Source organism: Protopterus annectens, chromosome 2.part1, assembly GCF_019279795.1.
Source record: "Protopterus annectens isolate FY-2018-M chromosome 2.part1, PAN1.0, whole genome shotgun sequence".
NCBI classification, from domain to species: Eukaryota; Metazoa; Chordata; order Ceratodontiformes; family Protopteridae; genus Protopterus; species Protopterus annectens.
In genome coordinates, this window is record NC_056729.1 from 1,641,070,815 (window position 1) to 1,641,092,477 (window position 21,663).

At 39.6% G+C, this 21,663-nt stretch overlaps 1 protein-coding gene across 1 annotated transcript in view; it reads right to left on the reverse strand.

The window, feature by feature from the left end:
* Positions 1 to 3,051: 3,051 nt before the first annotated feature.
* The window catches only part of LOC122795003 (tumor necrosis factor receptor superfamily member 9-like), a 126,334-nt gene continuing 107,722 nt past the window's right edge, over positions 3,052 to 21,663 (reverse strand). The window contains exons 4-7 of the mRNA XM_044063589.1: positions 19,953 to 20,019; positions 11,675 to 11,880; positions 4,726 to 4,794; positions 3,052 to 3,209 (exon numbers count right to left, since the gene is read on the reverse strand). Of these exons, the coding sequence (XP_043919524.1) occupies positions 3,052 to 3,209; positions 4,726 to 4,794; positions 11,675 to 11,880; positions 19,953 to 20,019 (500 nt within the window). The remainder of the gene's footprint in view (positions 3,210 to 4,725; positions 4,795 to 11,674; positions 11,881 to 19,952; positions 20,020 to 21,663) is intronic.

Consider the following 21,663-nt stretch of genomic DNA (forward strand, 5'->3'; position numbering starts at 1 on the left):
CCGGGCTGCATCCTACATGAACTCCAAGAAGAGCTAAACCCAAACATAAAACTACTCTTCAATCTTAGCCTTACTACAGGATATGTACCCAAAGAGTGGCGTACAGCAACAGTGGTCCCTCTCCACAAAGGTGGTGCCTCAACGGATCCTGGAAACTATCGCCCCATAAGCCTGACTAGCTTGGTCTGCAAAGCTATGGAAAGGATCATCATGGACCTCATAAATAAAGATATTGGGGACCTACAGACACTGGATCCTACCCAGTATGGCTTTGTTAAGGGCGGATCCTGCCTCTTAAACCTGGTCGATTTCTTTGAAACAGTCACCAAGGCCATTGACGAGGGGAAGGTGGTCCACACAGCCTACCTGGACCTCGCAAAAGCCTTCGATACAATACCCCACTCGGGCATTATAGATAAGCTCACCAGCTTAAATATAAACCCCTATGTCACTAGATGGGTTGCAAACTGGCTCAAGGACAGAACCCACATGGTTAGAATTGCTGGAGCCATGTCAGACTCCAAACCAGTTACAAGTGGCATCCCACAAGGCTCAGTCCTGGGACCTCTCTTGTTCGGTATATATTTTTCGGCGGTACAGGCCAACACAGAAGGACTGTGGCTGACCAAGTTCGCAGATGACTGCAAACTGGGCGCCATAATCGACTCTCCAGCTGACACAAGCATCCTCCAAAAGGGCCTCATAGAAACAGACAACTGGTGCCAGAGCCATGGCCTCAAGCTAAATGCCAAAAAGTGTATAGTCATCCTCTTTGGCAAAAACAAAGTGCCCACAAATTACCACATAGGTGGTAATCCATTAAGTACAGAAGAAGTCATTAGGGACCTGGGGACCCAAGTTGATAGCAATCTCTCATTTGACAACCACGTGGCCAAAGTGGTTAGAAAAACATTTTATATAGCCCACCTAATCATGAAGGGATTCACATCTAGATCAGGGGAGGTCATCGTGCCTTTACTCATCCCTCATCAGGCCCATAATTGAGTACAATGCCCCTTTTGGGATGTACCTTACCAGACACCTGCAGCAACTGGAAAGACCCCAAAAGTACCTCACCAAGAGGATCAAAGGGCTCAAACAGATGCCATATGCTGCCGGTTAAAGAAACTCCAGCTCTACTCAGTGGCATACCGCCTGCTCAGAGGCAATCTGTGCCTGACGTATAAAGCCATGTCCAACCCGGAATTAATGGACATGCTGCACCTCAGAAAATCCAAATCCCATCGAGCTATGTGCTCGAGAGACTTGAACCTCAGCACTGAAATAAATAGGACATGCTGGAGGGACAGATTCATAACCCAGAGGCTCCCTTCACTCTGGAATAAAATCCCAGTCCAGGTTAGGCAGAGTCCCACATTGACTCTCTTCAAGAAGAATCTTGATGAGTGGATGGGAGATCATAGGTTTACCCCAGCTATCACTTCTGTGTCACTGTTAGACAGAGGCACAGTATACTAACCTCAAAAAAGGCATAGCAAAATTAATTTAAAATGGGTGGCGAAAGCCAAACACACTCTGGCTAGGCTTATAAATGCCCTAGGGCAGATAGCCTAGTATGAACCTATGAACCTATGAACCTATGATTGGTGTTTGTTTGCGTTTCAGCTTCGGAGGTCCTTTTTGCTTGGGCAGGTTACAGTTAAGGGCCTCCACATATGTGGATTTAGTGTTGCTATGTGTGGGTGTTGGTGGTGTGAGTTTAGAAGGGCTATGTGTTGCTTTAGGTAGAGTGCGGGTGTCAACCTTCTCCTCTTGACTGTCTAGCACAATCTTGGGTGGAGAGAGCATTGCTTCGAGTTGTCTATGTAAGTGCATCTCTCACAGGTTGTAGTGTTGGGTGGTAGGAGGAGAGGGTTGTCTGTGTACATGAGGCAATTGCTGCATTGCCCCAGTATGCCCAGATTCACCAGGTGGACAGGAGAAATCAACGGAAGCTGACCCATGGACATGCCTGGTTTGGTACTTTTTTTTTTGAAAGTACAGGAGCTGTTTTCCCTTACCTTAGCAAGGTACTTTTCTAATTATAGGCTGTTTAGTGCCTATGATTAATTTCTCCTTATTAATAAGGAGAGTTGACTGCTTGTATCAGTTTAAGGCTTCCTAGTGCTTTCCAGCAGGTATTAGAGCAAGTGCTAGTCACAGGGATGCTTAAAGGTTGTTGTTTGTCTTTCGGCTTTTTCCTGGTAAGGGGTCGCCACAGCTGAACTCTGATCCGCTAGTGATTGGCATTAGATTTTTACGAAACGCCGAGGTGCCAGCTTGACACCCAACCTTCAACGAAGGAACGCCCATTTACACACGTATGTCTTTCAACGTTACCCAACCGCTTAAAGGTAAGATGAAAAAAATGGTTTATCCTAAACACTGACAGTGTGCACTAGAGAAGTTAGATGTGAAAGTAGGTAACTTAAGTTTTACCTGTCTAAAAAGTTAAGTTTTAGTGGAGAGTCACTATTTTTAAAACAGCAAGATAGATTGAAAGAGGGTGATCACTTTTGTATTCCGGTACTATGGAATACAGTAGAATGGCCAATGAATTTAAATAGTTGAAGGGGAGTGATTTCACAAAATGATAATTTTGTGCTTACACAGGCCAGTGAAGGCAGAGAGGAAATGAGATATATGGTCAAATTAACATAAGAGGCAGGCAGCTAGAAAGACAGTGGTATTTAAAAACATGACAGTGATGGGGTGGGGGGGGGGCGGGGCGGAAAAATTTCTACCTGACTCACAAGAAACAGAGCTGTGGTGTCTTTTGAAGTTTTAATATGCAGTTAAAAGCAGAACACAAGCAAAACACAAGGTAAAGAAAACAAATCACAGAACTCAAAATATAAAAAGGCAATACACCAATACAAAATACAACAAATAAAAAGCAAACCAACCTTTCTCTCACAGCAAAGTGTAGCAGAGTCCTGGTGAGCCTTTCCAATAAAGCTCTGAAATGTTTTATTTTACCTCTTAAATAGAAGGTTTATTTCCTAGCTCCACCCCCTCAGTTCACAGATGATTAACCTTAAGTGACCTCTTCTATCTTATGTACTGTTCTTCCCTACTTAAGGAAACAACTCCACGCTCCTCTCCAATGTGATAAATTAGATGTGCAGTTTCATCACTCTGCCAAGTCACACAGATATCCATCTGAAGCATCACAGCAAAAGTTAATGCCAAGTCACACAGATATCTCTCTGAAGCATCATAGCAAAAGTTAATAGCTGACCATACAACTTATGGCACTGCTACATTTATGCTTATTTACTAATGAACTACTTCAGTGAAACTGCCAGCCACCAGCACCAAAGGAACTTTCTGTTTCTCACAAGCTTAGTACTCATATCTCAAAACAGAGGTGCAGTTGTTCCACACTGTCTCTATGTACTCCAGTCATCCTTAGATTCACCCTCCTCTTCTTCCCTTACCGTACCTTCCACTGTCGTACCTTACCGCCCACCAACTTTCCTTCTCGGTTCGTTCCCACATACTACATCCTTTTCATCTTTGGTTAGTTTATCTCGCTGACTTAATACTACAGGCTGCTACAGTTTTATAATGTGGTTGGTTTGGTCTCCTCAATCAACACTTGTGATCTATGTGATTCTCAGAAAATCTTTTAATCAAACAGTGCTACTGAATTATGATGCACTAGTGCTTCAGGGTCCTCCCCAGTTATGAAATGAATATATAAAATAAAGCTGTTCGTCGCTGTGCGAAGCTTACGCTTAGCGTTTGATTCTTCTCCTTCCCAGAGCATCTGTTTACCGCATTAATGTGTCACCTACTCATTAAATACATCCGTAGCAGCCAAAAGCATTCTCTTATTATTCTCTTATTATTCTCTTATTATTCTGTCCTATTTTTCACCTGCTTCCTCATTACTTTGCTACAGTTTGACATACTTAACTTGCTTCCTTCATTCTGGCTTCCCGACACTTTCTGGCACCCCCCCCTCAGTTAGATACCCCACTTTCCTTTTCATAAATCTCCTAAACAGCAAAGCACTCTCTGACCCTTTATATCCCCAACCCCTCACCAGAGTAGTCTATCCTCAACCATACTGCAGTGTCTAGACTGCAGTTTTAATAGTATTTGTGCGTACGGCCCTTTATATACTGCATATAGCAGCAAAAGTTCCGTCATCAATAGCTGGGCCAAATGAAAGAAAATTCACATCATTATAATTCAAGGTATTTAAAATAGATTTTATGGAGTAAGCCTACAGACTCAACTGAGGCAGGGGTCTTTGCCCTTTTGTGTCCTTAGTCTTTTTGTAATCAGTAGTGCTTTCTATAAATGTTGAGCCTGGTACAAAGGGTATCTCAAGCAGAGTGATATCATTTTATGAATATTCAGTTGGTGAAGTGGAATGTACTGTACACTTGACCACTGGCTTATTGTCTGCCACTCTATGTAGCATGTACAGTGTAGTTACTTACTCGTTTTTTCAGACAATTGTACTATGATGAATGCTACTGCTGTGCATTGCCTCAGGTCTGTGTCATGATTAAAAATAACCCTTTAGCCCAGCACACCCATCCAGCTAACAGATGAATAAATACATACAGAAGTAAACGACTGCAGGAAGGGAAGTGTTTTCTGGTGAAAAGTTTTGTTTTTTACCCACAGTTAATAGCAATGTTAATTATGCCACTTATAGCTCAGACTTGCCACCACATGTGCATGAATTACTATCACCCTGTTTCCTACCTGCATCAGTTGAGTCCTTAATGTCCTTGTTTAATCCTGCATCAATTGCTTGAGTAATCACTCGATCTCCTACAGGGGAATGTTAGAGGTATAGATCAGAAATCAGATGCAAATCAGTGGAAATTACAAAACTTGGGTAAATTGTTATTACTCTAGTTTAATTCTAAAACAAAAGAAAATAAGATGTTTGGTCTAACGCTTTATTGGTTCTCTGCAAACAAACCAAAATGTTTTCCTAGTCCATCCCTAAGAGCTCTGTCTGTCAAAGTGCAACCAACACAATGAGATGTTTTTCCAGTGATTTCTCAGGGAACATAAAAGAGGAACAGGTCTAATATTATTGATGGATTTGATCTTCCCAGCTGCTGGGGGACGACACCTGAACTCACTATCCAGAAGAATAACTATGTTTCCCCACTGTTAGTCTCATTTCATTTTATGCTGGCTATGCATCACTCCCCAGGGCTTTTTTCTTCACTTTCTCATCACCCAAATTTTTTTTTCTAGAGGTTTCTAGGTGTGTCCCCTCGCAGTACCATAACTATTGCTCTATAGCTTTGTATATGGGAAGCCATTTTGCGTTTTCTGTTCTTTTATTCATTTGGACTTTATTGGTACTATTTATTGCATTTTTCATGTATACCAATTTCAGCAATTTAAGACTAGCATCTCATTTGGTATATTGTTTGTTCATAAAACTCCAATGATCATAATAGAAGCATGTTTTTTAAAAGTTCTTCAAGTAAATAAAGCATGTTCCTGTCCTACACAGTCACTTCTGTAGCCCCTTACTCCTTACATCCTTTGCTGATCCTCTTGAATTGGGGAAGGTTTGCATAACACATCAAGCTCTGCTGCTCAGGAAACGCAAAGAGACTCTATAAGACAGGACAGATTATTTAAAACATGGCAGCTTAAATTCAATGCAAACAAAAAGCAAACGTGAACAACATTAAAAAAAGAATACTATTGGATCTGGGAAGCAAAGACTCGGGAAAGCAGTAAACCAGAGATTGGGGATGAAGAAGAGCAAAAGTGAAAAAAAATAGTTTCACTTTTTATATATTCTGGCGTTAAGCTAAAATATGAGGAAAGGATGTGGGAATACTTAAAATCCATCAGCAATACAGAAGTTATAATCCACTATTATACACATATGGCAAGACCCTAAATATCAGATTATATGCAGTTTTAAAATCTTCGCCTTTGTAAGAATGAAGACAAGAGGGAAGCAGTTCAGATGACTATAACACATACTTCCAATGTACTATACCACAATCCACACAAAGACTGAGAGAAGAGCGAGGGAGATTTCAACTGGTTATCTTGTAGAGTCTTGAATAATGAAGAAAATGACATAAACTTTTAAGTGTATCAAAGGAGTTCAGAGTCTAAGTATCTACTAGCTTTCAGAAAAAGCATAACATGAAAATAAGAGGAGAACATCTGCTCCTCTGTTTTCTGTGGCATGACTTATCTAAGTGCTATGGAATTATTTCCAAACATCAGAAAGCTGTATACCATAAGGAGCATTTGTATGAGTAAAATAATTCTTATGTTTTACTTATGACCAAACCAACGAACCAAGCGTGCACCAAAGCTGTTATCATACAGGACTTTTATTAATAACACACAGGATAAGCGCTTTCACACAAAATAGTCCTTCATCAGATACATGAATATAAAAAAATCTAAAAGTCATTTATAGAATAAAACAGGAAAGGCAAACAACCAATTAAAACCATTCATTAATTTACTGATGTGATCCGTGGTGGTGCAGCGGTAGCATTGTTGCCTCACAGCAAGAGGTTCCCCCGTTCGATTCTCGGCTGGAGTGCGGGGAGTGCCTTCTGTGTGGAGTCTGCATGTCCTCCCCGCGATTGGGTGGGCATTTGAAAGACATGCGTAAATGGGCGTGCCTTCGTTGAAGGTTGAACGTCGAGCTGGTACCTCGGCGTTCGTGAAAATCTACTGCCAATCATTAGCTGACTGGAATTCTGCTGTGGCGACCCCTAACCGAGAAAAGCCAAAAGACAAACAAACATTAATTTACTGATGTGATCTACATTTTTTCAATATAGGCTTTAAAGGTATAGCAGCATTAATTCCTGGAGTTTTATCTGCCTGCAGCCTAATAATCCATTTAGTTTCTGCAAGTTCTAACCTATTATTAAAATCTCCACCCCTCTTGCTCATATGTACTATCTGTAGAACCATAAACTGAAAATTATGGCCGGGATACATAGAAATATGCTTGGCTAGTACATTCAGCATATTATTGAGTCTGATACCACCCTGGTGCTGTAGAATATGCTCTTTCAGCATCCTTAAAGTCTTCCCTACATAGAAGGAAGTGCACTGTCTGCATTTAGCCACACAGATCACATCTTTAGATTTGGTGTATATTCTACAGTGCCAGGGTGGTATCAGACACAATAATATGCTGAATGCACTAGCCAAGCATATTTCTATGTATCCCGGCCATAATTTTCAGTTTATGGTACTACAAATAGTACCTATGAGCAAGAGGGGTCGAGATTTTAATAATAAGTTAGAATTTGCAGAAACTAAATGGATTATTAGGCTGCTGGCAGATAAATCTCCGGGCATTAATACTGCTATACCTTCAAAGCCTATATTGAAAAAACATAGATCACATCAGTAAATTAATGAATGGTTTTAATTGGCTGTTTGCCTTTGCTATTTATTATATAAATGGCTTTTAGATTTTTTTATATTAATGTATCTGATGAAGCACTATTTTGTGTAAAAGTGCTTATCCTGTGTGTTATTAATAAAAGTCCTGTATGATAACAGCGTTGGTGGACGCTTGGTTCATTGGTTTGGTCATATTTATTTTTATCATGCTGGGCAACCTTTGGCTGGTTTGGGCATTTTTTCTCATCTATGTTTTACTTATAACTGCTAATGGGAATCCATAACTACATGAAAACAAACAAACAAAAAAAAAAACAGACAAAAGCCACTGCTCCTTTGCAGATTAAATATCTTTATTTATTTATGTATGTATGTTTTGTCTCCTCATTCCAGACTGGTCAGTAGGTTCATAGGTTCATCGGATGATACTAGGATATTGGCCTGGAGGCCCTTATAAGACTAGCCTAGAATTTTGCCCATATTCCCACAAAGTCAGCACCTGTATCCCCTGTCCAGTAAGTACACAGGTGAGATCCCAGGGGTGTATTTTCTGTTTCCTATCCAGTCTTCCAGGTTCCTCTTAAAGAGGGCTAGTGAGGTACTCTGTTTGACATGGAGAGGGATTTGTGCTTTTGGAACACAAATCTATTCCACCAACAAGTTCTATTAATGTCACAGACCAGGTTGAGGCTTTGCGTGTGGGTTGCATGAGTGGAGTTTGACTTACAGATATGCAGCAACTCCATCAAGACTGAGTCTGAGATGGCCTTGTATGCCAGACACAGGTCACCTCTGAGCAGTCTGTGCAAATACAGTCTGTAGAAATATGTTTTCACACTAGAGGGAGTTGATTGAGTGGAACACCCTTCCTGGAAATGTAATGTTAAAACATGGGAGTTGAGAATTTTTTTAGAAAGATATAAGGTAATCTTTTACGGTGGGATGGAAAGAAAAATAAACTGTTGGTTGTGTAGGTGCTGGAGCTTATACAAAAGGCAGAGAAATCTACAAATTTTTCATTCTGCAGTCAGAATCTGTTTCTGTGCTTCCAGATGAATAGCTGAGTGCATTGAGAATTTGTAACTATGCACTGTTTGCAGCAATCTTGGGAAGCTGGATCATCAGATTCTAAAGCTAGAAATTAAAAAGTGGTGACTTATTTATGTAGAACAGCTCCTTGTGCAAACAAGCTGTTAAGGCTGAATCCATGACACATAGACAGCGTTGTCTATTGATTAGTGACCTGCTAAATTACAAAATATAGATTTTGATGACAGAAAAAATCTACTAGATCTAGTGGACTCTGTCTGTATTTCAGATGTGCAGCCAAATGGTACAACAGAATGCCTACATCCATCAGGTGTATACCACAACACCACACCTTTAAGTATCTGCTAAAAGAGCATCTCTCAGACTGTTGGCTCAGCACCTGTTCTTCAATGTCCTAACATTTTTTCTTAGCTCTGTAATCCTTGTAATCTCTAAATCTTCTTTGACTATGTCCAACTTCTTCCATGTACATACCTACACTCTTCCTCTCCAGCCATTTTGCTGTCTCAGACTTCTTTCTATCTTATACCCTAACTTCTACGTACCTCTGTCATACAAACTTTCTTTATATCACTATCTCTATTAATACTAACTGTCAATACTAGCTTATTTAGAACTATTCATATGACTGTAAAATACTAGATATACTCATTAGCCTTAGTGTAATACTATATGTATATGTATATGTAATACTATATGTGCAGTGTAATACTTTTTTTTCGTTCTACTTGATATATTACTGCAACCAGTCATCTCTCCATTTATTTAAACCTTATCCTGCTCCCCGATGTGCTAACTGTTTCTTTATAACTAGTGCCCTGGTACTAAATGTTTATCATTATTGTTAATACTGTACAGATTATACAGACTCTTGGGCGAGTCACTATTCTCTCCCTCTCTCTTCAACTTTAATATTCTTGCCTTGTAAAGAATATGGGATTAGGAATCCTCACTGTATTTTAGATTTTGTTGAACTTGCTTCTGTTCTGTTACTATGTTAATAGTTCTTTACATGCCTATAATTTGTTATCTTACTGTGCTGTTTTCATGTTCTTTTATGATTTACTAGTATATAGTGGAGCTTTTCTCCTCAGGCCACTGCTGAAAATGGACATGTATCCAGCCAGACTAGCCCGGTCAACAAATGTAAAATAAAATAAATAAATAAATATGACTGTATAAATCTTTGTACCCATGTTTCAATTGTATCTTGTTTTACTATTGCATTTAAATAATTGCTGTACTAGGTGGGGGTTTTCTGCCTGGGTCTCCTGTGAAAATGGGTACCTGTACCCAGTCCGACTTGCCCTGTCAACAAATGCCAAATAATCTGTCACTATTTTTGATGTTACCCACTTCACAGAAAGTGTTTGAAAAGACCACACCCTTTTTTATAAACGTGCTTCCTTGTATTGCCCTTGAAGCTTCCTCCTTGAACCCACTATGGATTCTCATGTTTTTGTGTATCTCTGTTTTCAGTGGGGTAAGTGACTTAAGTTAAATGAGAGTTACCCATTTTAGAATACTAGATTATTCCATTCTTGGAGTTTTCCATCACTGGTTCAGGGGAGTTCTGTCTGACATCAAATCTGTCTTGACTTGTACTGACCAAGAGTTCTTCTCTCAACCCCCCCCCCCCCCAGCTATTACCTTTGTTCAGCAGAGCTAGATGGCCAAGACTGAGCAAGTTATATTGTGTCATCCCTCATCAGTGTCCACAGTTCAGGGCCAGGACTTCAGGTAGAAGTCTGCTAGAACCTGTCTAAGTGAGTGGAAAAATGTACCCACCCATTAATGAATGTGGTCTGATACCCACACCAAGCTTCATGCAGGTCCCTTAAGTCCCTAAATCACCATTACAAGGTGTTTCTCCAGCCACTGGCTCCCTGCCATGGAATGTTTGGCATGTGCATGCTTCATCACTGGCTCCCTGTCATGGAATGTTTGGCATGTGCATGCTTCATCACTGGCACCCTGTCGTGGAATGTTTGGCATGTGCATGCTTCATCACTGGCTCCCTGTCATGGAATGTTTGGCATGCGCATGCTTCATCACTGGCACCCTGTCATGGAATGTTTGGCATGTGCATGCTTCATCACTGGCTCCCTGCCATGGAATGTTTGGCATGTGCATGCTTCATCACTGGCTCCCTGTTATGGAATGTTTGGCATGTGCATGCTTCATCACTGGCTCCCTGTCATGGAATGTTTGGCATGTGCATGCTTCATCACTGGCACCCTGTCATGGAATGTTTGGCATGTGCATGCTTCATCACTGGCTCCCTGTCATGGAATGTTTGGCATGTGCATGCTTCATCACTGGCTCCCTGTCATGGAATGTTTGGGATGTGCATGCTGCATCACTGGCTCCCTGTCATGGAATGTTTGGCATGTGCATGCTTCATCACTGGCTCCCTGTCATGGAATGTTTGACATGTGCATACTTCATGCTTCACCCCACAATTCATCTGTGCATGGCCACATTCTTCATGGAACTGTAGGGGGGATGAAAATCAGGGGATGCAGAGGCATATGTCTTAGACTGAGTAGATGTCTCCCTAGAGTTTCCCACTAGATGATCCCTCCACTGGAGAAATGTTGAGGCTTGTGATCTCTAGCTGGCCTGGCCTCTAGTCCTATATGCATTGTAATGCCTTAATGCATTTTATTTTTTATTTACCATTTGGTAATGGACCACATGGTTCATTTTTTGGCTCTGCCAAGGAAGAAATAAGTGAAAGTAACAATATACACTGGAGAAGGAGACAAAGCTTTGGGTCATTCTTTTCTCCTCTGACAAGCGTATTATCAAAAGCTGTGACAAATACACCCATATTCATCTTCTTCACCTCCGCGGAAGACAGCTAACTTCTATAAGTATGGCCTTGGCTATGTGGACTGAGATTCTAAGCTGACACCCTATGTTAACTTTGTCCTCAACTCAACCCCCAGGCCACAATATTTTTACAACCTTGCCACCAGACAAGGAGTTTATAGTAAAAGACAGAGTAGGAATGAGATCTTTGTCATCTGCTGCATTGAAATTTCAAGTCCACCCCTGTCCAGGCTGTTATTCTCACTAACAGATCAGCAGCTGTAAAATACTTCAGTCATCCCTGAGTCTGGACACACATGCACAAAAGTTATACCTTGCTATCACTAACGTGCCATATAGTGCACAAAACAGTTGCCTAGACCACCATAAACAGTACAGATCTTGCAAAATATAATTTAACCAATACCTGCATCTGGCATTTGTACTGTCCTTGCTGATGTAATAAGACTCATTAAATTTGGTATTTGTGATAGCTGAGGTACTGTAGTGCTTGTAGACAGTGATTTAACTGGCACAGCTCTGCTGGTTGAAGTGCTAGGAGAAGGACTGCCACAGACTGCATCTTGAACAGCTGTTCCGTGCTGTTTTACTGGCTGACCACTTTCTGTGCAACTGAATGAAAAATCAAGGAACATGAATTGCATGTATTGTTACAGTTTACTGGATTCTTAATTAGTCACTCAGTTTCTAAAAATCTCATTCAATGTAAAACATCACATTTAGTTTACCACTACAGTTCCAGACACCACAAATATTTTAACAGTAATAATTATGTAGGATAATTTATTTATTTATCCATGCAGTTTTAGGGTGACAAGCATAAGAGACAGGTAGTAACTGTGCATATAAAAATAATCTGACTATCATAACAATCAGAAAGATAAAATGTGTCATTGGCTGGAAACTGTGCTAGGTGCTTGAAAAGATACAACTATGTCACATGTGCTATTATAGGTTCATAGGTTGGTACTAGGCTATCGGCCCTAGGGCCTATACAAGCCTAGTCATAACAATTCCCTGGCTATTTCTTCCCACAGTATTTAATTCCCTGGACCCCTGTCTAGCAGGGCAACTGACATGATCCCCAGGATGAATTTCCTATCTCCCATCCAGTCATCAAAGTTCCTTTTGAAGAGGGCCAAAGAGGCACTCTGCTTGACATATATGGGCAGTAGCTGTGAATGCATAATATAAATAATTTTGGAGGAGGCAGAAAAGCACCTGTAGCAGAATCATTTATTGCCTGTTTTCAAGCATGCAGCACAGTTTCCACAAAGGTCATAGTAATTAAAAACTGCTCTGCTGACATTCATTTGCTAACTAACTAAGGAATTCATTACCAACACATTTATGACAAGAACAAAACAGTAGAATATTTTTCAGTTAAATAAAAAACGATTTCACACATACCTGGAACTCCCTAAACACACAGTCTTTCACACATACTAAACTAATGACTCAACATATTTTCTCATTCAACTGTTTATACCCATATTTTATATTGTCTCTGGCTCAGTATGTAGCCCACTGTTGACTGGTCTTTTGCTAGAGATGAAGTCACCCACTTTGACAGTTTGTGTCCTGTCGGTGAGCCAGTTGGCTACCCATCTGGTAATGTAGGGGTTAATTCCCAGCTAGGAGAGTTTCTCTATAATACCTTGACACAATCCCCCACTCAGGTATTACAGAGAAACTCTCCCATTTGGGAAATAACCCATACATTACCAGATGGATAGCCAACTGGCTCACCGACAGGACACATTCTGTGAAAGTAGGTGACTTCACCTCTAGCAAAAATATCACAGGATTCCGTGCTGGGCCCCCCTACTGTTTGGAATTTATTTCTCAGAAGTCTAGGCAAACTTGGACAGTCTGTGGCTGACCAAGTTTACTGATGATTGCAAATTGGGAGCAACTGCTTAGTCCCCCAACAATTTTAATGTACTGCAGACAGGGTTAACACAGACAAATGACTGGTGCCAAAGCCATGGATTAAAGCTAAATGCAAAAAATGCATTATTATTCCCTTTGGGAAAGCTGACATCCCTGCTAATTACATTATAGACAGCACCACCCTAAGTATAGACCCAGTGATTCATGATCTGTGTACTCAGGTTGCTATCAGTCTGAACTTTGACCACCACGTACCCACAGTAGCAAGGAAATCCTTCTATGTGGCACATCTTATAAGTAAAGGCATCGCATCTAGATCTAAGGGTGTTATAATCCCATTATACTCGGCTCTCATCAGACTTATAATTGAGTACAATGCTCCCTTTTGCATTACCTCACCAGACACCGGCAACAACTGGACAGACCACAAAGGTTTTTCACCAAGAAATGATAGGGTACACAAAACAAGTCTTATGCAGAAAGACTGAAAGCCTTGTCACTGTATTTTGTCTCCTACAGATTCTACAAATTGCTAAGAGGTGACCTATGCCTGGCTTACATGGCGGTCTCTGACCCGGCCCTGATGGAAATGGTACACATTCATAAATCAAACTGTAGCAGGGTCACTTGCTACAGAGATCTTAACCTAGACTCTGATATAAACAGGTCATGCTGGAAAGATAGATACATGTTCCAGAGATTGCCACTTCTCTGTAACAAGCTTCCATTTCACGTGAAGCAGAGCCCCTCCCTGAGCCTCTTCAAAAGCAACCTAGATCAATGGATGGGTGATTGCAAATTCACTTCTGGACAGAGGACATCATTATTAACTACCATAGAGCCTTACCTCTGTGAACTTCACTCACCTAACCACTGACAATTGGGGCAACACAGGATAAATATGGCTAGGCTTGTAAGGGCTCTAGGGCCATTAGCCTAGTAAACTCCTATGAGCCTATGAACTAACCATTGGTGTAGAAGGCTGTGGGTTTTGTTCCCCCACCAGGAAGATGGATTGTTAGCTCTGCAGTGCAGCATAAGGGGGGTGCTGCACTACTGAGTGTGTCATCCATCATGTGAGACATTAAACTGAGGTCCCATCTGCCTGAGTTGGAGGTAACTTAGGTGGATGTAAAATAACCTGTCACACCAATTGAAAAGAGTAGGGGGTAAATTTCCTGATGCCCTGGCCAAATTCCCCCTAATAGTATAAATACTAACTCAGGTCTCCACTGAAAAGAGTTCACTAGCTTAGTGGGACTAACCTGGTCAACAAAGAATAAATAAAATAAATATCTGTGTCAACATACAGACACACTAGTCTCCATAAACCTTTTGTCTAAATTAACATGTTCCTTGCATCCCATTCAGAAACATACTAATACTTAATTATATATTGCCCCATTAAACCTTTTTTCTATTTTAATTTCTATCTTGTCTATTTGTTGCATAATTCATACTGTATGTTTTCCTTACACCTGATATTATACATGCCAAATGCTATCCTGTGCTAACATCTCCCCATATCCATACTGCTGTAGATTTGTATATACATATATATCTACACACACATACACACACACACACACACACACACACACACACACACACACACACACACACACACACACACACATATATATTTATATGGGTCTACGTTGAATCGCCAAAATAATATTTCAACAAAACCCAGTTGGCCGACTCCACTTCTCCGAAATGCTATTACAATGAAACCAAGGACTGCCGAAATCCTTTCCCTGTGAAAGGAACCACTTGGCCACCATGGTGAACTTTGCCCTTTCTTCATTGTAGTGCGATCTTGGAATTGGTATATTTAAGTAAGCAGGTGTGGGGGCTAAGCACCCCACTTGGGTGGGATTAACTTTGGTCCGTTTAGTTTTTTTAAATGGTGGCCAAGTGGTTCGTTTTATAGGGAAAGGATTTTGGCAATCTGTGGTTTTGTTGTAATATTTCCCTGGCCTCTACTGTAAAAGGGCTACTACATCTTGGTCGGACAATCCTGGTTAACAAATGGAATAAATAAAACAGATAAATAAAATACACAAGTAGTTGAAAAGGCCATCTATCCCACTTACTTGTGCATCCTCTGCTTACAGCACGAAATATTTATATCTTTAACTTTTTATTTTAATGATTATATTGTTACTGATCAGGCAAGGGCACACTGAGACAATCCTATTTTCACAAAAAAGGTTCTTTGAATCCAAACAGTGTGAAAGTAGCAGACTAAAATAATACACACAAAACCAAATAAAATTGTGCAGGTTGATTAATATATTCAAAAATCCAGGCAGTAACATTATTCAGAAGTGAAAATGATCATTTCTTGTCTATAATAATAATAATGTTATAATACATGGATTACACTTAATTTCTCTCTAAAACTGAAGTTAAAAATCCCTTTGTTAAAGTGTAAGACCCTAGCTACAAGAAGGTTGTTATAACGTGGTCGGTATCATTACTGTTGTAACTGAACAGTGCTCACCCTAACATACCCACTCACACTACAGCCATCATGAATTGGTATGGGAAACCAACTAACAGCTTTAAAAGCTGTAACACATCTCACATTACAGCTCTCAAACTCTTGTTTCCAGAATCAAAAATAATCAGAGACAATATCTCAGATCAGGGACAATTTTTAAATACTAGCGTTCCTAATAGAAAAGTTCACAGAAAAATACATATATTTTCTGAATTAAAACAAGCCCACACATTTAATGATTGCTATTGTTTGCTGACTGTAAACCACCACTCTCTCTGAAAAATCACATATTTTATGAGGTCAAAGTTAAAAATTTTGAGATAGATTCGGAAATGTCCCCAAAAATTATGATTAGTTGAGAAGTTGGTACAAATGACAGGTAGATTCTAAGCAGTCACATATTAGCCTGTGGTGGGAGGTTGCCATAATGGTTAAGGTGTTTACAGGCTCAGGGTGGAGGGTTTGATCCTAATAGGGGGTAACTGGCTAAATTTAAAAAAGTCAACAAGGGCAGTTAGCCTAATACTAATCCATGAGCATATGAACCTAGCCATTTATCATTCAACAACTTTAAAAGCTGTTGGATATTACTTTTTGCAATTTTTTTTAACTGGAAGTACAGTGGGGCAGCTAAAGCTCCCAATGTATTGCAAAACAAAGTTAACTTCATATGTTTTTACTCTTGTTCATTGTAGAAATGTAGTGTATATGAAGCTTTTTTCTCCCAGGGCCTTCGCTGAAGATGGGACTTCTGCCCACTCAGACTTTCCCAGTAAACAAAAGGCAATCAGTCAATCAATCAAGCAATCAATAAATAAATACATGAATAAATAAACTGAAAATCTTGATTACAGTCAGAGACTTGATTATAACCTTCTACATTCAGCCCCCTCTGCTCCATTGAAAGCCAACTAATAAACACTACAATTAAAATGCAGAATTGTTTTCATAGATTCATATATTGTTACTAGGCTAATGACCCAGGGGATGGGGGCTTTCTAAGCCTAGCCAAGTCTTCCTGCAGGAGATAGATTAACAATTCTTTTTGAATACATTTTTCAAGTATTTTTAAGGGGGGGGGATAAGATTGCTGTAGGTCTAAAGTTAGCAATGTCTATTGAATTTCTTCCTTTGTACAGAGGGATAATGTGTGACTTGTTCCAGTGAGAGGTAATGTGGGATTCCTGGAGTGACCTATTCATATGCATTAACACAGGGTAGGCAATGCTGTCGGTTGCTGTTTTCTGCTACTTACTTGGAAAGTCATCAGCTGAAGTAGAGCTTGGTTTGAGTTTGTTTAAGAGGAGTTTTATATAGGATGTGGGCACAAGTTTGAAGGTGAAAGTGGATGTGGTGATACATCTTTGTTGAGTAATCCCTAGTTAAAGATGTTACACTGTCTATGAAATAAGAGTTGAATTGTGTTGTGGTTTCAAGTAATGAGTTATTGGGAGAGGGGTTAGGGTTGAATTTATGTCCGGATACGAGATTTATTTAATGGCTGCCCAGAATTTATTAGGGTTGTGTTTGCTATTATTCTGAAAGTTATTATTGTGTAGTTTTTTGTCTCCATTAATTTGCTTTTCAGTATGATGGTGAAGCATTCTGCAGTTTTCAAGATGTTGTGGTGATTTATATTTCTGCCATATTCTTTCCATGCTTGATCTTTATCCTGCGTTAGCATTCTACTCTTTTTTAGGGTAGTCAAATTATATTATTTGCTTTTAGTTTCTTCCTTCCTGTTTAGGATATTCAGGAAGGTTATATTGAATTCATTTACAGCATTATCTATGGGGAGGATTTTTAGGAAGTTCCAGTTAATAGATGATAGGTTAGTAATGTACATTCCTGGGTTAAAGCTGGAAATGTTTTGTGTTGTTTTCTAGATAAACCTGTTAATCCCTATTATTTAGTACAATGGTATAAAGATGTGATTCCTACATATATTATATCTTACATGTACCTTTGTCTATTTATCTCTATATGCATATACTAGTTGTTGGTTCAAGACATTTTCCTGCATATACAACCTAGCACCACTCTTAAGTATTCAACTGCGGTACCACCTTTGTCATTCTTATAAGAAAAGCGCAGTCCGGGTCTGAACTGTCTGCAAACAGCTAAAGTTAACTTTGAACCTAACACTACTCTTAAGTATTCAACTGCAGTACCACCTTTGTCATTCTTATAAGAAAAGCGCAGTCCGGGTCTGAACTGTCTGCAAACAGCTAAAGTTAACTTTGAGTATGTGTCTACCTGTTTGAGCCAATATTCATTTTCCCCTGGAGAGCACTCTGCTTTGGCTTGTAAGCAGCCCCCCCCCACAAAGGCGGACCCTCCACAGAACTAACCAATTACGGCCCCATAGCTATTCTCTCTCCACTCTCCAAAATACTAGAGAGATGCATACACTCTCAGGTCTCAGACTACCTCCTTACTAACAACCTCCTTTCCAATACTCAGCATGGTTTCTGACCAAACCATAGCACCACCACTGCCTTACTCTCCTTTACTAACACTATCCTTCAGCATAAAAACAATGGCTATTTCTCCTCTGCTACTTTCCTAGACCTATCTAAAGCATTTGACATGGTCCCACACAAACAACTTATCTCTGTCCTCAATAACCTATCCTTCTCACAATTGGTCACCAACTGATTTCAGTTACCTGTCTGACCGCCAACAATCCATTGTATGGCAGAATGACATATCTCCCCAACTACCTGTCTCTATAGGGGTCCCCAAGGATCCATTCTTGGACTCCTACTCTTCTTTGTTTTCACAAGTAATCTAGCCTCTGCCACCAAGCATGGCACACTCATACAATACGCAGATGACTCAAACATCATCTGCTCAGCCCAGTCCCTACCCAAACTGCAAAAAGTCACACAGGAAGCCTTTTCCTCTATTGAAACTTGGTTATCCGATGCCCAATTAATATTCAACCCAAACAAAACTAAACTACTCATCTTCCAACCCACCAAACATACTCAAAACAACTCTCACTTTAACATCACAGCAAAAGACAACACCACTATATCCCCAATTGAACACACCAAATTGCTAGGAGTGAAATAGACAAACTAAAATTTGACATTCACATATCCTTGACCATAAAAAAGTCCACAATAAACTATGAGAGCTATGCAGAAATAAGCAACTTCTCACCAAAGCAGCAAAGATTTCAATAGCAAATTCCCACCTTATCTCCACCCTACTTTATGCCTGTCCAATATATACCAACCTAAGGCAATGCGATTTAAACAAGCTAGAGACCTGCTACAACAAAATCGCCAAATTCGCCACAGGGGCATCCTACTGTAGTCACCACTGTCTCTCACTTGCTGAACTGGGCTGGCTTGAACTCCCTCACCTCCTTCAATGGTATCAACTCTCACTTGCCCACAAACTAGTAAATCATCCACTAAATATCCCATCCCTCCAGAATCTACTCCAACCCTATCGCACCACCAGACCACTAAGATCCAGCAACAAAAATTACTTGCAGATCACTAAAGCCAATAACTCTGCTGGTGAAGCACTATTCTCTTGCATCATAGCCAAATTATGGAACTCCCTCCCACCCACAATTACCTCCGTACCATCATGCACCCACTTCAAAACTTTACTAAAAGCACACCTAAAAACATGCTGGCTATGCCCTTGCAACTCCCACTCTAATATCACCCTCCCCATCCAACCACTACCTTTATTTCCACTCCACTGACTACCTTGATTATAACAAGCTCAGATGCTCATAAGCCAGTACTTATTATACAGCAGGAACTTCTTGTAACATTTGTTAATGTCTGTTATGTACTTCACAGATAAAGATTCTAGTTGTCTACTGATGTACTATGTTCTTCATCTGTAAATATGTTGTAAGTAATTGCTATGTAAATTGTTAATCGCTATGTAATCCAATGTAGCTACTGTCTGTTTATTTTACTGTGGAGCTTTTCTCCCCGGGCCTCCGCTGAAAATGGACCTACGTCCAGTCGGACAGTCCCGGTCAACAAATATAAATAAATAAATAAATAAATAAATAAATTTATCTCTATGTGCATATAAAGAAATGTTCATATCTATATCATCTATATATATATATATATATATATATATATATATATATATATATATATAAGACTCATTAGAAAACGTATGCTTTATTTCATTACTCTGTTCAGAATGAGGTATTAGGTATAGCTTTAATGTAGCTTTACAATGAAAAAAAAATAAACTTAAGGGTTATGAAAGGATTTTAGCACAGTGAAAAAATACATACTTTTTCCATGGTTTACATTTATCCATTCTGTCAGTAGAAAAGTATCCTTGCGGGCAAGGTCTGCATTCTAGAAAAAAGAAAAAGTGCAAAGATAAAACACATTTTTGACTATGAAGATGCTATAGCAAAGAATATTAAACACACTAAGTGTCTGGATACTGCATGCTGCCTGCTTGATGTTTATAGGCTGCAAATGTGAAAGCTTGAATGCAGTCCATGGGTGCATGTTCTTCTTTCAGTAAAACCCTTGCAATTCACCATTACATCATAAATGTATACATATGTGCTATTAAAAAAAATCTAATTTATGATAGTAAACAGCTGCATAGCAGCCAATGACATGAATAAATCTGAAGTGCATACAGTGCATACATTTTTGTTATGTAAAATAAAATTTAATTTCTATAATAAATGGCTGGTTGTTATGACAACCAGTGACATGAAATCCAAGCAATACATACTTCATTACTAGTTCTGGGTTTAGTCCTTCATGTTATGCTTTCGTTTTTCCAAAATTCTCTTACTTCATAACATTATTCAAAACAAGTTAATACTGTTGCATTCCTTTCTCATTTATCGATTCAGTCTCTGATTGTCTGCCTAATCCACTTCAGGGTCATAGGGATGACAACCTTTACCCCAACACTCAGTGGCTGCAAGGCAGTCAAACTAATTCTGGACAGGTTGCCAGCCTACTGCAGCAAGCCCACACATGCATTCACTTCCACACAGCATGTGCACTTGTAGGTAGTTGGGAGATGACTGTGTTACTGGTAACATATTTGTAAGATCTGTGGAGAAACCAGACTACCTGGTGAAAATCCAAGGGAGTACAGGAAGGATGCACTGATTCCATGAAGATAGCAGGCTAGATGTGAACCAAAATGAACAACCGGGCCCTGAGATGCAGCAACGTCAATCATGCCACAATCCCAGGTTCTGTCTGTGTAACGTGTGTCAGTTAGCATAAATGATTAAGGCTCTGAGCTGTTAAGGAGATGCTCCTTATGCTCATGGTAAAGGGGTTAATTCCCTCCACCTCTCTTTACCCACTGGGTGAGTCTGAGCAAGTACCTTAAGCAGGCAGTGCTACCAGGTTGCCCCTGAAACTGGGTGCTTATATCCAGTGGGCTTATCTGGTCATCAAATGAATAAAAAATGACTGCATGACATCCCCATCTAAAAACTAACCAGTGGTTAAATCACTAAGATTCACATGCTTCATATCTCACAGTACTTTTACTACTGACTGACGTGCTATTAACATCATATCACAAATAGTACACGGGTTCACCAATGTCTCCAGGGATATGACACACATATGGTATGTTTTGACAGAGCCTTTTATGACTATTTATGATATGTAAGTATAGAGAGACCACATCTACTTCCTATTATGATATATACTATTTATGGTATGTAAGTGTACAGAGACCACATCTACTTCCTATTATGATATATACTATTTATGGTATGTAAGTATACAGAGACCACATCTACTTCCTATTATGATATATACTATTTATGGTATGTAAGTATACAGAGACCACATCTACATCCTATTATGATATATACTATTTATGGTATGTAAGTATACAGCGACCACATCTACTTCCTATTATGATATATACTATTTATGGTATGTAAGTATACAGCGACCACATCTACTTCCTATTATGATATATACTATTTATGATATGTAAGTATACAG